The sequence below is a fragment of the Delphinapterus leucas genome, chromosome 10, assembly GCF_059928025.1.
Source record: "Delphinapterus leucas isolate spDelLeu-1000000601 "Yukka" chromosome 10, BTC_Dleu_Yukka2, whole genome shotgun sequence".
In the NCBI taxonomy this organism is placed as follows: Eukaryota; Metazoa; Chordata; class Mammalia; order Artiodactyla; family Monodontidae; genus Delphinapterus; species Delphinapterus leucas.
Genome location: NC_143138.1, coordinates 35,225,705 through 35,242,045, shown reverse-complemented (window position 1 = coordinate 35,242,045; position 16,341 = coordinate 35,225,705). Strand labels below are relative to the sequence as shown.

At 48.5% G+C, this 16,341-nt stretch overlaps 1 protein-coding gene across 1 annotated transcript in view; it reads left to right on the top strand.

The window, feature by feature from the left end:
- DAAM2 (dishevelled associated activator of morphogenesis 2) overlaps nucleotides 1–16,341 on the top strand; it is a 113,537-nt gene that overhangs the window by 65,502 nt on the left and 31,694 nt on the right. The window contains exons 3-8 of the mRNA XM_089918789.1: nucleotides 6,014–6,103; nucleotides 9,640–9,714; nucleotides 10,152–10,246; nucleotides 12,819–13,152; nucleotides 14,352–14,462; nucleotides 15,652–15,755. Of these exons, the coding sequence (XP_089774915.1) occupies nucleotides 6,014–6,103; nucleotides 9,640–9,714; nucleotides 10,152–10,246; nucleotides 12,819–13,152; nucleotides 14,352–14,462; nucleotides 15,652–15,755 (809 nt within the window). The remainder of the gene's footprint in view (nucleotides 1–6,013; nucleotides 6,104–9,639; nucleotides 9,715–10,151; nucleotides 10,247–12,818; nucleotides 13,153–14,351; nucleotides 14,463–15,651; nucleotides 15,756–16,341) is intronic.

Here is a 16,341-nt window from a genome sequence, read left to right as displayed (position 1 = left end):
GGCCACGGCTAGAGCAGGCAGAGCCAGACAGAGGGCAAGGGCCCGTGTGCCGGCATCTTCACCTCCTGAAACTCTGCTTGGGGCTGAGGTGAGCCCCGAGGACATTTCAGCTATGGGGGAGAAACAGAGTTACTCGCTGGGGTGGGCACCATGAAAGGTGGACCGCCGTCATATCTCCACTGGATTTTAGACCTCGCGGGGTAGCAGCAGGCTCCCATGAGAGGAGCAGGTCCACGCCTGTGTGAAATCAGGCAGTGAGGGGCCTCAGAGAACATCAGAGCACTTGTCACCTTTTTCTCTTCTGCTCGCTGGAATTTCCCTGGGATCCTTTTATCTCGAGCACAGAAAGAAGAGACAGGGTGGAATTCTGGTACCCAGGTGGACACTGGGTACCTCAGAACAGGGGATGATTTTCTTCTTTTCATTGAAGTATAGTTGATTTACAGTGTTGTGTTAATTTCTGCTATACAGCTAAGTGATTCAGTCATACATATGTGTACATTTTTTATATTCTTTTCCATTATGGTTTGTCATAGGATATTGAATATGGTTCTCTGTGCTCTACAGTAGGACCTTGTTTATCCGTTCTATACATAATAGCTTACATCTGCTCATCCCAACCTCCCACTCCATCCCTCCCCCACCCGCCTCCCCCTTGGCAACCACAAGTCTCAGAACAGGGGATGATTAACCAGAAACAGGAAGGTAGAGATGCCTGTATCACACCTGGAACGTGGGTAGGGTCTGGGATGATGACATCCCATGTCTAGCCTGGGGAAGACAGAAGCTCTCTCGTTTATACTGGTAGCAGCTCTTCCTGACCCTTTGTGATACCCATTCAGACCACAGCAGCACCCTGTGTGTGACATGTCATACTCTGACCGCAAGGAGACAGAACAGGAAAGAAGCATGATTCCTCCCTTGGGAGGTCTGATGGTGAGACAAAGCCTGCACACCAAAGAAAGTCCCGGACTGGGGAGCAGGACCCCTGCCCAGGACTCGGGCCTGAACCCTGGCAGAGGGTAGTAAGCACAGGGTCATCTACCATTAATTCCTGGTTACTCATTCTCATGGCTGGCCTGTAGAGAAACAAGGCAGTGTGATTGGGAACGGGGTTTCATACTTGGATTCGGTCACGGATGTATCTGATTAAGGCGATTCAGCTCTTCAAATCACAGGACCACTATAAGATGGGACCATGCACGTGATAAGAAACAGTGATCCGCCTTCCTCATCATATCAGCTTCAGGAAAACTCACGGTCCTGATTCATGCCTTTCCTCAGGGTGGGGCCGGAGGTGGGAGAGAACAAAGCCTTTACTAGCGTAGAATAGCCTTCGGAGCCTGATCCGTGTTAGTCCTGCAAGATCTGTTTTTTATGCAGAATACTGCTGACGCCAAATATGTGGGTTTTCCCACACCAAGCAGTTCTCCAATTTTATATAGACATCAACTGGGCGTCCTACGATTTAACTCAATTCTGACATTTACTACCCAGAGTTAGCGCAGACCCCTCAGGTTAAGGGCTCAGATCCACGAGACAGCCCCCAACTTCAGACACCCACCACAGGTGGTGGGTCCCAGCTCCCCGACACTTCTGTCCAATGTGGCTGCAAATCGGGGGGTCCCACCATCCCCTCCTCGGGTTTGATAATTTGCTGGAACCGATCGCTCACAGAAGTCAGGGAAACACTTTATTTACTATTACCAGTTTATTATAAAGGATATTCTAAAGAATACATGTGAACAGCCAGATGAAGGTGTACGTAGGGTTAGACCCAGAAGGGTAAGGCTCCTGTCCTGAGCGCAGGAGTCTGCCCGTGTGGAGTTTGGGTTTCCCCACCCTCGCAACCCGTGGATGCATCCACCCAGCCGGAAGCTCTCTGAGCCTTGCCATTTAGGGCCATTTATGGCAGTTTCGACATGATAGATTTTTTTAACTTGATCTTTAGCCCTTATCTCCCCAGAGTTTGGGAAGTGAGGGTGAATGTTCTAGGCTTCTAATCAAGGCCTGATCCTTCTGGCGACCAACCTCCACCTTGAAGCTATCTAGGGTCCACCAAGAGTCACTTCCCTAGGAGAAAAGAGGCTCCTATCACCCAGGAAATTCCAAGGGATTTAGGAGCTCTGTGTCAGGAACAAAAGATATTCCTATCACTTCTATCATTCATGAAATTCCAAGGGATTTAAGAGCTCTAGGATAGGAGCTGGGAATGAAGATGAAAAATATATTTCTTGCATTAATCCCGGGCAGGGACATCTTCTTGAGCAGAGCATGTGAGTTTTGAAAGAAGGACATGTCAAGGGGTGTTCCTTCCTTTGGCCCTTTTAGTCACCAAGTATTTATCGAGCATTTTAAGTGGCAGGGTTTTTTTTTTTTTTTTTTTACAAGGTACTTTGGCAAAAAAGGATGAGTCAGACCCGTCTTGTCTGCAGGAAGACTAGCGTGAGGTATTGATCAAACAAATGAAGAATAGTTCTTGAGAGACTGCTGTGTGCTGGGCCCCGTGGGGCTGCCAGGGATTTAGTGACGAACCAACAGGAGTAGTTCCTGCCCCCAAGAACCTGAAGCCGAACGGGAAGGCCGATCTTGAACAGTAGTGATAATGTGGTGGGTGTTTTGAAAGGAAATGTTTGGGGAGCTGTGGGAGTGTCTAGCAGGGAGCCTTCTTCTAGACCAGCAGTCATGGTGGCTCCTCTGAAGCAGTGACACTTCCACGGAGATCTGAAAGCGCAGCGATGGTTAGATAAGTGGATGGAGGTGCAGAAGAGGGCCATGGAGTCCCCCGCAGAAGCAGCCGCAGATGTGCGAGTCTCAATTCAAGAAAGAGCTGTGGGTCCTTTTGGGGGGAGCACCATCACGATGAGAATAACCAAGGATTTTGGATTCGATCCGAAGGGCGATAGAAAGCCACCGAAGAGGTTAAGCAGGGTTTTGAGGTGATCCAATCTACTTTCCTAAAAAAAAGTAGGGTCCCTCCATCCAGGGTACCCAGGGTGGGAGAAGGGACACATCCACTCACAGGAGAATCTCTTTACTCAGTAATGGCACCTTACCTTTATAAGTTGTAACGGTTGTCTAATGTTTAATTTAAATATGTATGTCACAGAGCTAATAAATGAGATGACCAAGACTTTATAATTAAAACTAAACCCTTGAGTATTCTAGAAGTTACTGTTTTTTCCCCGGGAAAATGGAGAACTACTTTTTCTATGTGTATATTTTTATGTAATTAGCACTCTGTTCCTGGTTCAGGGAAAACATGCCCTAAAGCAGTAATGTTAGATATTAAAGATTAAAATCCAGTGCAAAAAAAAAAAGGTCTGTGTAGACCATTGGGAGGCTCTTGGTGCACTCCGAGCTGAGGAGGATGGTGGCTTGGACTAAAGTGTTAGCAGCGAGGATGGGGAGAAGTGGACAGATTCAAGAGCTACTGAGAAGGAAGTATAGGATTTGTTGGGATTGGTGAGTGAGCAGGAACTGGGGAACACCAAGTTTCTTACGTGAGGTTGTGGGTGGATGGTGGGACCCTGTACAGGATAGGATGTGCCAGTGGAGACCCAGACTTAGGGTCTGGGTCTGATGAACAAAGTTTGCGTATGTTCTCTGTGCCTCAGTTTCCTCACCTGTAAAATGGGCTGTTGCAAGTTTAATGAGTAAACCTTAAGCACTGAGAACAGTGCCTGGCACATCCTGACACTGCATGAGTGTGGGAGGTACCTGAGGGTCACCAAAGTTGATCAGTATAGGAGGCACCTGGGTGCCAGGATCGGGAGCTCAGGACACTGGTGAGCTGGAGGTACAGGTTTGAGAGAGTTTAGGATCGTCACTGAGTCCTTGGGAATGGCTGCGAAGGCTTCACCCCGGGGAAGCATAGAGGGAGGGGAGGAGAGGACCCAGGATGGTGCCCTTTGGGACTTCAACGTTGGATGGTAGGAGAGAGGAGGAGAAGTCGGGGGTCCCCAGAGGAACATAGAGTGAAGCAGGAGGGACTGCCCAAGAGTGTGGTTGTCCAGGAAACCAGGGAAGAGAGGCTCAGTAAGGAGTGGATGGTCCGCAGAGTCATGGGCTACCTGGGCTGAGCGAAATCTCCAAGAAAGGTCCTTCGATTTAGTGAAAGAGACCACTGGTGAGAAAAGACCAGTGTGTACACAGCCAGAATACAAGGTTGAACATAACTGCTCTGGAGTTCAGGAAGGGAGAGGTGTTCTTACCTGGGAGGGGCTGTGGAAGGCTTGTGGGAGGATGCTGACTTTGAGCTCGGGAATTAGACCAGGGTCCACAGGATGGGTGGGCCAGGAGGGCAGGCCGGGTGGAACTAACTGCATAAGCAAAAGTAGAAGGGATGGAGTTTGTGCTGGGCAGTGTCAGGTGCACAGAACTCTATCTTTTTCTTTTATTTCTGATTCTGACCATGGAAAGGAAATGCTTCAGAAACCTTGAGCCAGGGTCTGGGGACATTCCTGGGATATGAAGAGAGTGGTTCTAGGGAAGAACCTTCCTTTAGCATTAGATCTGCTGGAGTCTTTAGTTTGAAAGGCAGGTGACCCGATGGGCATAGTTTCAAGTTCTCTTTGAATGTGCCGTTGAGGATGGCAGCCACTGGTCACATGGGGCTGCTGACACTTGAAACGTGGCTGGTCTGAACCAGCATGAACTGTAATGGGAAATCCACACCAGATTTTGATGACTTAGTTTGAAAAAAAGAATGTAAAATACCTCATTGATCTTTTTTTTTTTTTTACATTGATTATATTTTGAAATGACCATATTTTAGATATTTTGGGTTAAATACAGTGTATTATTAAAATTAAGTTCAACTATTCCTTCTTAATTTTTTAAAGTGACCAGAACAATTTTTTAAATACATGTGTCTCCCATTATATTCCTATTGGACAGTTCTGATCTATGTGAAGGAAAGTCTAAAATGTTCTCGTTGAATAAAAGTAAAGGACAAAGAGTGTAGATATTGATATTTAAGACCCTTGTACCCTCTTAGATATTACTTTCACTATCACTTTAGAAAATGTAAAGATTAGTAATACTATGCTTTTTTTTGTCTTAATGTAAGTTTTGCTTTTATTTTTTTTTAAAAAAACCTTACAAGAATTGAGCTGAAAAGCACATTATGTTCCCATGGCCCACTGACTATTTTTTTTTTTTTTTGATGAGCCCCTGCATAACTCATGAATCACAGGAGAAGAATTTTCAATAAGAGAGCTTTTTTAGGGGCCATTCAGCACAGCCAAACCTATAAAATCATCCCAAACTACCGAAAGAGTTACCCTAAATTTGATGATGTCAGAAACTACCCAGTCCTGCTCCTGGGGAGGCGTGGGCCAGCTGCTGGAGCCCAGCCTGCGTGTGTACAGCCTTGTCTTTGTGGTGGTGCAGCCGGAGGGCTATCCCTGGCAGGCACACCTCCATGGGAAGCAGACCTCCCGTGGCATGGCGTGCCCTTGTTGCCAGGAGAGATGCTCAGCTCATCATCTTTACCAGGTCTCTTCAGTTGTGCTGGGACCCATGCTGAGGTTGGGGGAACCAGAGAATTTCTGGGGGAGACACTCAAAGGGCACAGAGACTTGAAGGGTGAGGGCAAAAACTGGATCAGTAGACTGATTTCTTTCTTTGTCAAGCCTTGATTTATGGTGTTGACAAGCTTAAGAAGGACAAAGAAGGAAGACAGGAAGCTCCAGGCTAGAGGACTAGAGGCTAGCAAAGCAATACGGGAGATGGGCAGGGAACAGGGGACCTGGATAGGAGGAGCCAGGGACGGGGACTGGAAGTGAAAGATCCTTGGATAGAAGCTCAAGGGCTTGCTGCAAGGAGATGGGAGGATGGGGCTGAACTTCTAGGAAAAGAATTGCCCTATCATATCTTTGATGCTCTTTGGAGGAGGACAGCAGGCTGAGGGCTTTGAGGGAATTCGAGGGAACTGTAATTTCCTGTAGGACCGAATATTCGAAGGTCAACCATGTCTGGGTTTCAGATGTATTTCTTGTTGTCTTTGCAGGATGAATTGGATCTCACCGACAAAAACCGGGAGGCTGTGTTTGCACTGCCACCTGAGAAGAAATGGCAGATCTACTGCAGCAAGAAGAAGGTGCCCTCTCTGATTCCCTTCTGCTGTCCCTCAGGGTCCACAGCACGGCAGCCCTTGCCTCCATGCTTTGCTCATTCATTTAACCAGTATTTACTGTACACCTGTCCTGTTCTAGGTGTTGGAGGAGTGACAGTGAATAAATCAGGACAAAAATAATCCCTGCTGTCATGGAGCTTACACTCAGGGACATAGGATTCTGGTTTTCAAAAATCCTGTAAGCAGGTGCCCACTGGGTTCCAGGAGTTGGTGCTGGGTAAGGGAGCTGTACGATAACAGGTCTAGGGAATTCCCTGGTGGTCCAGTGGTTAGGACTCCGTGCTTTCACTGCTGTGGGACCGGGTTCGATCCCTGGTCAGGGAACTAAGATCCCACAAGCTGCGCGGCCAAAAAAAAAAAGTCTAGTTTCCTTTCTTGTGCCTGTGCGTATGCGGAGAGGGTGTGCGCCCTGGGCCATACCTGGGGGCAGCTCTGTTGGAAGAACTCCATTTGGGGGGAAGTGAGTGGTCTCTTCTGGATCTTTAGCCCCACCCCCACCCCGTCCCAGGCTGTGTCCCTGTCCCAGGGCAGCATGCACACCAGGGACACGCACTGGTCTCCACTCTCCCCACCCTTTCCTCCCTTTCCTCCTCTCCTTCATTAAAAGATGTCAGTCCCCTGCACTTCCCTGGTGGCGCAGTGGTTGAGAATCCGCCTGCCGATGCAGGGGATGCAGGTTCGTGCCCCGGTCCGGGAAGATCCCACATGCTGCGGAGCGGCTGAGCCCGTGAGCCATGGCCACTGAGCCTGCGCGTCCGGAGCCTGTGCTCCGCAACGGGAGAGGCCACAGCGGTGAGAGGCCTGCGTACCGCAAAAAAAAAAAAAAAAAAAAGATGTCAGTCCCCTGAATATGGTCCTCCCTAGAAGGATGTGCCGGGCTGCAGTCAGGTCTTAATTGGGTTTTATCTCCTCCCCTCTGCTTTCCCAGTGGCTGTGCTTTCTTCTCTCTTCCTCCATCTCTATGTCTCTTTCCTTCATCTCTTTCTCTCTACGTCTCTCTTGCCACCTTTCTATTTGAGCCTGTTTCTTTCACTCTATTTTTCTTTTCCTGGCCCACCTTCCTCCCCACCCCTCCACCCTCTCGTTTCTCAGGCTTGCAGCTCAAGAGTGTATAGGTGTTTGGGAGCTAGGACCTGGTTCTTCCCACACCTGAGGCTCAGAAGTCTCCCTTCTGGGAGAAGACGGGCAGGTCTGGGATGGTTTGGGGCTGTTTCTCCTTCGTGCTCCTTAGAGCCCATTCCTGGCTCTTTTATAACTCTTCTCGCTCAAGATATTTGTTCCGGGCTCCATACTGGGCCAGACCGAGCTCATAAAATTGGTCACTATTCTAGAGTTGGAAGGAACCGAGGAGCAACCCAGTCTAGTCTTTCATTCTACACAGGAGGCCAGGAAGGCCTAGAGAGGCCTTCACGCAAAGTCACCAGCCAGTCGTGGCAAGTGCTGCAATGATGCTGGAATGCAAGCCTGCCAGAGCCTTGAGAACCTGCATGCACTGCAAGCCACTGTCTAGTAAACTCAGTGTGCATGTATTAAGCACCTGTAGAATACTGTGCTCTGTGTTTAGGAATCTCATTGTGAGGAAAGCAGGTCTTTCAAAAGCTCAAGTCGTGGAAGGGAGGGAGGGAGGAAGGAGAAAATTAATTTCAGGAGTAGCTCATCCTATCTCGTGCTTCTCCACTTTCCAAACTGATTTACTCTGGAGGTCCCTGACGTTGATCCCTTATGCAGCTAAAATAAAAAACGCACTAAAATGTAAGGACGTCTCTCACCACCTTCCAAACCACGTTGTGTGTCATCTCCCCACACACTTTCACACCCCCCTCTCTTTCCACATGGTACTTCCTCTTGTCTCTAACACCCTCCCCCTTTCTTAGCTTCAGTAATCTTGAGTAACTCAGCCCAGTCCTCTCAGACCCCCTACCCCAGCCCCCGCACGAGCGTTGTGTGTTAGATGCCCCCCACCCTGGGTTTCCATGGCCCACAAATGGACGTAGAGCACCGGTCACCCTGCCTCTGGCACAAGACAGACTACTACGTGGATGACTTTTTGTTCAGTACTTTCAGGGTTCAGTGCAGTGATTGGCATGTAGTAGGTGCTCATTAAAGGCATGTGAAATGGCTAAATGGGGAGCCAGTAAAGGCAGGAAAGTATGTGTTTCATGATACGTTCGTTTATGTTCTGTGATCTCCTCTCTAAGGCGGAAGCTAGAATTTGGGGACTTTGGTCATATATATCCACGTGAAGTCACAAAGACCCGATCAAGCCAGGTTTCTCACTGATCTAAAATTTGGATTTTTTTTTTTTTTTTGCGGTATGTGGGCCTCTCACTGTTGTGGCCTCTCCCATTGTGGAGCACAGGCTCTGGACGCGCAGGCTCAGCGGCCATGGCTCACGAGCCCAGCCGCTCCGCGGCATGTGGGATCTTCCCGGACCGGGGCACGAACCCGCATCCCCTGCATCAGCAGGCGGACTCTCAACCACTGCGCCACCAGGGAAGCCCTAAAATTTGGATTTTAAGAAACAAAATCATGAAGCCAGAGTGGATGAGGCTGAGGGATGCAGGGCAAAGTCCAGGCTGGCTGGCAGGCAGGTGGTTCAACAGGAAGGTTCTGGAGGAGGTAAATGTTCATGCTAATTTGAAAGCAGGAAATTGGCAGAAAGCAGATGAGGGGGTACCTCCAGATGAAACAGGGACAGGAAGGAGGAGGGTGTGTGTAATGCCCAGAAGCAGACCCACTGGCCGGAGGAGAGGACTGGATTTTCAGTCAGCATCAATTCTTGTCCAGCTCCCCTCATTCCTGCCCACACTTGGGGAGGACTTGAGGCTTTCTCTTGGGGCCCGAGGGCCATGTCTCATCTGGGCTCTACCTCCTAGCTGCACAGACCCTTCCTCCTTCCAAACCCAGGGCCTTGGGAGTGTCTTTTTCCCTCCTTTTTTAAAGTTACAGTTTACTGAGTACCTACTATGTGCTAGGCGCTGCACCAAATGCTCTATGTCAATCAGTGCTTCCCAAACTGTCTGAGAGAAAGACCAAGTTTTTAAATATCCAAACTGTCACCGACAAATACTTTTGTAAAATACAATGAGAATGATATTATCAGAAAACAATAAAATTTGAAAAAGGAGATGTACAAAATATAAGCACACATTTTCATTAGATTCAACAGACTTAAAATTGTATTTTATTAAATAGAGTCAGAACAGATATAACAGGGGAAAAAAAAGAATTTATTTTTAATTGTGTATATTGTTTGAAAGTGTATACACCTGTGTGGTTTCTGCCTCTGTCACTGGCTGGTCCTGAGATTCGATGTCCACGATCTGCCTTTTGCCAAGGAGGAAATGGAAGCCTGGGGAGATTTTATAACTTCCTCGAAGTCACCTCGTCTAGGCTGGGCTAGGAGATGAATCTGAATGCTGACCTGGGACGAAGCTCAGGGTCTCAGACTGTGGGCCTGTCTTGCCGGGGGGTCCATCCAGTCCTTCATCTTGTTCCAGGAACAGGAGGATCCCAACAAGCTGGCGACCAGCTGGCCTGACTATTACATCGACCGCATCAACTCCATGGCCGCGGTGAGCCTCGCCCCTGTCCTGCCCCGGCCCTGCCTGGAAAGGCTCTGGGGAGAGTGGTCATGATCCTCCCCTGCACCCCACAGCCCACCCTCTCTGGGGATCAGCAGCTTTTCAGTTATTCTCAAGATTTTATCCTGATCCCTCTCTCCCCTGTGTGACTTTAGATCCCCCCAAACCATTGAAACATTTATTATGTATATATCACACAGCCTTGGGAAATAGTCTGGGCTGATCATTCTCCCCATTTTACAGATGAGGAAAGTGAAGCCTGGGAATGGCTCTTCTCAGACTCTGTCACTCTGTCTTAGTAAACCGTTCCCTGAGGCCTCACCATTCCTGAGGCGAGGGCGGCCCCCGGGTCACACTTGGGCTGGGTGTGGCAGGGAGCTGGGAGACAGGCAGTCCAGCGTGACCTCTGCCCCCTTCTCCGACCTCAGATGCAGAGTCTGTACGCGTTTGATGAGGAGGAGACGGAGATGAGGAATCAAGTTGTGGAAGACCTGAAGACGGCCCTCCGGACACAGCCCATGAGGTGATGTCCCCTTCCCTCACTTCCTTCCACGTCCCCTCACCCAGCGGTCCCCTCAGCTTCCCGAAGCTTCACGCAGAGCTCTGCTCCCATCCCAGTCCCCTTGGCCAACTCCACTCTCCAGCATCCCCTAGAGCTCACTTTACCTCCTTTCACATCCCGGCTCCTACACCCCCTCTGTGAGAAGCTGGGATGCTGCCAGAGGATGGGCATGTTGGGGAGGGGAGATGAACATGGAAAGATGAGATCAACCTCAGATCCTGAAGAGAAACTGAAGGCAGGTGCTTGTTTTATTGGGAAGACAGAACAGGATGGGGGGGTGGGGGTTGGGCATACGGACAGGTACACAAGAAAGAGCTGTGCACATGAGGGGCCCCGCGCCAGAGGGGTGAGTGTGGGTGAGAAGTACTCCAGCCACTAGGGGGCGATGTGGTGTCTCTGGATGAGATTTCTCCATCTAGAGTGGGAGCAGGCAAGGAAGGGGGGGATGGGTGTCTCAAGGGCTGAAAAGAGCCTCTCCCCATGTCCCAGTCCACATTGTGAAAGGGCCCAAGAGAGCCACAGGCTCCTCTTGTGTCTGGCAACTCATTCTGGCTTGTGCGAGCCAACTCTCAACATGTTCAGCAGTTTTGCAAGCTGGTTGTTAAACATAGCTATGATGAAAATGTAAATTACATCAACTCATGATTAAATAAATGCTACCAAAAACAAAGGCAATTAAGTGCTTGAAACTTATCACTCCTTAATTACCTGATGATTTGACTACATTTTACTGTTATGTATGCTCTTTACTGTTACCTGTGCTCAGTGAGTTTACACCCAGTGTGTGTGCCTGGTGGGAATATGTAAACGGTGCATCTCTTCCCAGCTCCATGTTCAATGACACACATTGATACTTTGAAATCAGATATGCTGGCGGTATTTATACCATGGAAATTGGCAAACACCACAATCAGGACTTTTCTTTCTCTAGAGCGCCAGTTGTTACCAGCACAATGATCTTCGTGTGTGTGTGTGCGCATGCACGCACGCGCACGCACGCGTGCACATACGCACACGTGCACATGTGTGGTCTAGGTTGACCCAGGAGCCTGGAAATAGCCTCAAGGAGAACGGGAGCCCCCTAATCCCTGCTTGTTGCTCAGGCGGGGTGGGGTGGGGGCCTGGTATGGGCAGGGGATGCAGGAAGGATGAGGACGTCAGGAAGTAGAAGGGCTGAGGGGAGGTTGCCGGGTTCATCTCCCACTTCCATTTATTTTTTTTTTCCCCATAATAAAATTCTGATTAAAAAAGTCACACACAGTCATGGGGGAAATTTTGTGGAATACATAAAAGTATGAAATAGAAAATAAATAATACCTATTTTTAACAATTTAAGAGCACATTCTATTTTTCTAGGCGTATTTCTTTAATCATGTAGAAATACAAACGCACTGGGGATCAAATGTACTAATTATATGTAGTGCTTTCCTCACCTTCATTTATGACATTTCCTCAGATCATTAATTATTCTACTGAATCAAGGGTTTGAAGCCTCTGTGTGTGTGTGTGTGTATGTATGTATGTGTATGTATGTGTGTGTGTGTGTGTGCCATGGATGACTTTGCCACCCACGTGAAACCTTTTGAGTGCTTATCAGAGTGATGTTGTTAAACAGTAAAATAGATAGAAATAGATAAAGTTAAAAATGAACCAATTAAATTGAAATAGTTACCAAATTTTAAACATTTGTGAGATAGCAATAAATGTACTTCTTTATGCCTTAAATAATAAGAACCGGCAACCACCATAATTCTGAAGCCCTGATGAGTGGAAATGGTATTTTGAGACTCCTGTAGCAACTGTAATTAGAGATGAAAACAGCTGTGATTTCTTTGTGCGACAAAGTCACAGATCTGCTGATGTCACTATAGTTTATCGCCTCCGTTCATCCCTGAAGGAAATGCTAAATTTCAGGTAGAGGTTTTACCAAAACTAAAAGTGTAATTTTCTTTTCCCATCCAAGTTCATGGACCCCTGAATGTTAGCCATAGACCCCTTAGGGGAACACAGATTCCAGGTTAAGAACCCCTGAACTAAAGGGTTTTTAATGTTTTTTTTTGCTAACCTTCAAGATAACTCAGATGTTTTCTTAGGGATCCCTTGAAGAGTGCCTTCCCCAGCCTTGATCCCTTGTTGCAGTGACTCTGATGGCTCCCATGTCTGCAAGTCCTCCTTGTTTTCTGACTATAATTCTCTTAATTCCCATCGTCGTTGGTGATGAGTCTTCAGGTTTAACAGCCATGATTATTATCCTAATAATTATCATGATCATCTCTTTCACATATACACCTTCATAGCTGTGTAACCCACAGTCAACGACGTGCAAATGCATGGTATTTAAAATGCAAATAAGATCTGAGTCTTGTGAGGTGATAGGATTTTAGTGCTTTAGGTAAATTTTACAAGTGAACCAAGTGGCTGCTGTTGGTGGGACACAGCGGTACCCAGGTAAGGGGTAGCTGTTTGCAAAATGCATACAGAATAATATGCAACTGCAGGATACCTGTTTTGCTGATGGCTCTGGTCTGGGCAGGTTTGTGACCCGCTTCATCGAGCTGGAGGGCTTGACCTGTTTGCTGAACTTCCTCCGGAGCATGGACCACGCCACCTGTGAAAGCCGCATCCACACCTCCCTCATCGGCTGCATCAAAGCTCTGATGAACAACTCCCAGGGGCGGGCACACGTGCTGGCACAGCCCGAGGCCATCAGCACCATCGCACAGAGCCTGCGCACGGAGAACAGCAAGACCAAGGTGGCCGTGCTGGAGATCCTGGGCGCCGTGTGCCTGGTGCCTGGCGGCCACAAGAAGGTGCTGCAGGCCATGCTACACTACCAGGTGTACGCAGCCGAGCGGACGCGCTTCCAGGTGTGGGGCTGGTGGAGGGCTTATATAAAAAGAGCTGAGGAGCCTTAAGAGAGGGGCGGTTTGGCTGGGAAAATGGACTCCTCACTAGACCGTGGGTTCCTTGAGACTGGAATATTGGTCTGCTTCATTTTTGTGGCTCAGTGTCTCTGAACCCAGCACCTGGCTCATAAAGGGGCTCAGTCAAGAAATATTGAATCGAATGCCATTGCTGGAATGGAGATTTTAGGCCCGATGCCTGGGCCAGTGCCTACTATAGGGACACTGGGACAAGTCCTGGGAACTCAGGCCATGCTATGCTCTTTTCTTCTCCCTGACCTGCTCCAGGTAAAGAGATAGACAATAAGTATAGTGTCTTGGTACTAAGTCTTAATAGATGTGAACTGTTATCACAAATATTATGGTTTATCCACCACTATAGACTATATGCTTATTCTGTCATCAAACATTTGAAAGCACCTACTCTGTTCAGAAAATGACCCCTGGCCTTTTGCAGAAGATGCAAAGGAGGTAAAAGGTAATACCCATGCTATCAAGGAGCTGGGCAGGGAATACAGTTACTCTCGGTATCCTCGGGGGATCGGTCGCAGGACCCTCGTGGATACCAAAATCTATGGATACTTAAATGTCTTATATAAAATAGTGTAGTATTTGCATGTAACCTATGCACATCCTTCTGTGTACTTTAAATCATCTCTGGATTACTTATAGGACCTAATATAATGTAAATGCTCTGTAAATAACTGTAAGTACCATATAAATGCTATGTAAACAGTTACTGGTGTTCAAAAAATTCAAATTTTGCTTTTTGGAACTTTCTGAAATTTAAAAAATGTATATTTTCAACCTGGCATTGGTTGAATCTGCACAAATGGGACCCACAGATATGGAGGGCTGAGGAGCTGTAAACAGCTGTAAAGTGCTAAAGCATCTTTTCAGCATCATCCAGCAAAATAAAGCAAGTCCCCAAGGCTGGGTGGACAGGAGAATAAGGTAGGACTGGGGCTGAGATGTAGAGAGGCAAAGGATGCTTCCTGGAAAAGGTGAGCTTTAGGGAAGGTCCAAGATGAGATTGGATAGATTGGGTAGAGAGAACAGATGGGGCATTCTGGGCGATTGGAAGGGCAGGAGCAAAGGCACAGAGGCTGGACTCATAGGATCCTGAGCCCTCCTCTCTTTTTCCATCCTGCCTTTCCATCCAGACACTGCTGAATGAGCTGGACCGAAGTCTGGGCCGGTACCGAGATGAAGTGAATCTGAAAACAGCCATCATGTCCTTTATCAACGCTGTCCTCAATGCTGGCGCTGGAGAGGTGAGGCATCTTCTCTGTGCCCTTGCTGGGCCCTGACTTTCCGGACCTGGGGAAGAGGGCGTGAGCGCTGCCTGGGGACGTGGCAGAGGGTCAGTGTGGCTGACACTACCATCACTGTCCTCAGATTACCTGTATCACCTCTTGCCTCCTTCACTTGGGGCCAAGAAAGAACAGCTTGTCATAAACCTCCCTGTCATGAGCGGTTCCTGGGGAGCTTCCTGCCTGGGTCGCGTCATGCATTATGTGTGTCATGGACAAACCCCAAGCTTGTCTGGCTGATGATTGTTTAGGATGGTGGGGGATCATTTATGGGAGGAGGGCAAGTGTTGGCCCTTCTTTCTAGAACTTTCTAAAGACCTGCTTCTGGACTGATTTCTGGGGTGGCTGATCATGCTCTTCTAGCATCTTCTGTTAGGAGGTGTGACTTCTGATTTTCCTTCTTTTGGGGTCAGAATGGGATTCCCAGACCTTAAAAATAGCAACAGTCGAAGAAGAACTTGAAGAGCAGGTGAACCCCCCAAATGCTAAGGCAATTAGGTGCCCCAGTCAAGGTCAGCTTGTTGAAGGTCAAAAGGGGCAATTTAATGATCTCTGCTTTTCCCTCTTTTCTGCCAGCATACTTTTTTTTGCGTCCCGTCCTGATGACCTGAGTTAGGTGGGGTGGATTGGGGGAATTACCTGTCCCTAAGATGCTGATGTCACGTGAGTCAGTACTAGCTATTTATGCTGACATCTGTTCTGGTTAGTTGCTAACCATACCTCACCATGCAGTTCTTATGAATATCATTCCTGTAGGTAAGTAATATCATGCCCGTTTAACTGATGAGAAAACTAAGACTTTTGCAAAAGTCACAAAACCAGTAAGTGACAGAGCAGGGATTGGAACCAAGAAATGTCTGGTTCCAAAGTGTGTGCTCTGTATCACTCTTCAACACTGCTCTTTGAGGCCAAAAACTTAGAGAAAACTGGTGAAGGACTTAAAGGAAGTGAGGCAGGAGAGCTAAAGGGAGTAAATAACAAGGTCAGAGCATGTCTCCTCCCACCCTTTCTTGCAACTCTGGGACTCGAAGCAGTTCTGATGAGTTTGCTGCAGGGTGGTGGGACTGGAGTGGCAGTGAGGGGGCCACTGGGGACTCCTGTGGAAATTGAGACCAGCCAGTGAGTCTGGTCCTCCCTTGGTGACCCCCAGGATAATCTGGAGTTCCGTCTACATCTACGGTACGAGTTCCTGATGCTGGGGATACAGCCTGTGATTGACAAACTCCGGCAGCACGAGAATGCCATCCTGGACAAGTAAGGCCCGAGTCACCCGTCCCTGTGCAAACCTACAGCGACAACGCCTCGGTGGGGGATGGTCAGGACTCCTGTAGAGGTTTCTGTTCCCCTGGAGACCGCCTGCCGCACCCAGCATCGATTCAAAAGCAGCTCTGGGGGGCGGGAGGTGGACAGCTCCCCCACCTTCTTGTCCCACATCACCTATGCCCCTGCCTGTCCTCTTTGCTGACCTCCTGTCTGATCTCTGATGATATAGGCAGGTGGACCCAGTAGTCCTCCTCTGTGGCAGTACTGCCCGCTGGGGGGAATTTGGAACCATGTAGGGGTGTTCTTTGGTTTTCAAACTGGCCGGTGGGAGGCACTACTGGCATTGGTTGTAGGGAGCCAGGAATGTTAAACGTCCCGCAGCGCCCGGCTGCTCAGCCAAGAAAAGCTCCCCGCCAAGCTGCAAGCAAGCCATCAAGGCCTTTGCTGACCAAAGGGCACAGTGAAGCTCCTGTGCATCACTAGTGAGCCTCTCTGGTTCCACCCCACTCGCACAGGCTATGTTATTACGTTAGGTCTTAAGGGAGAGAGAATGGGTCCTTTTGTGGTGGCGTGGAGG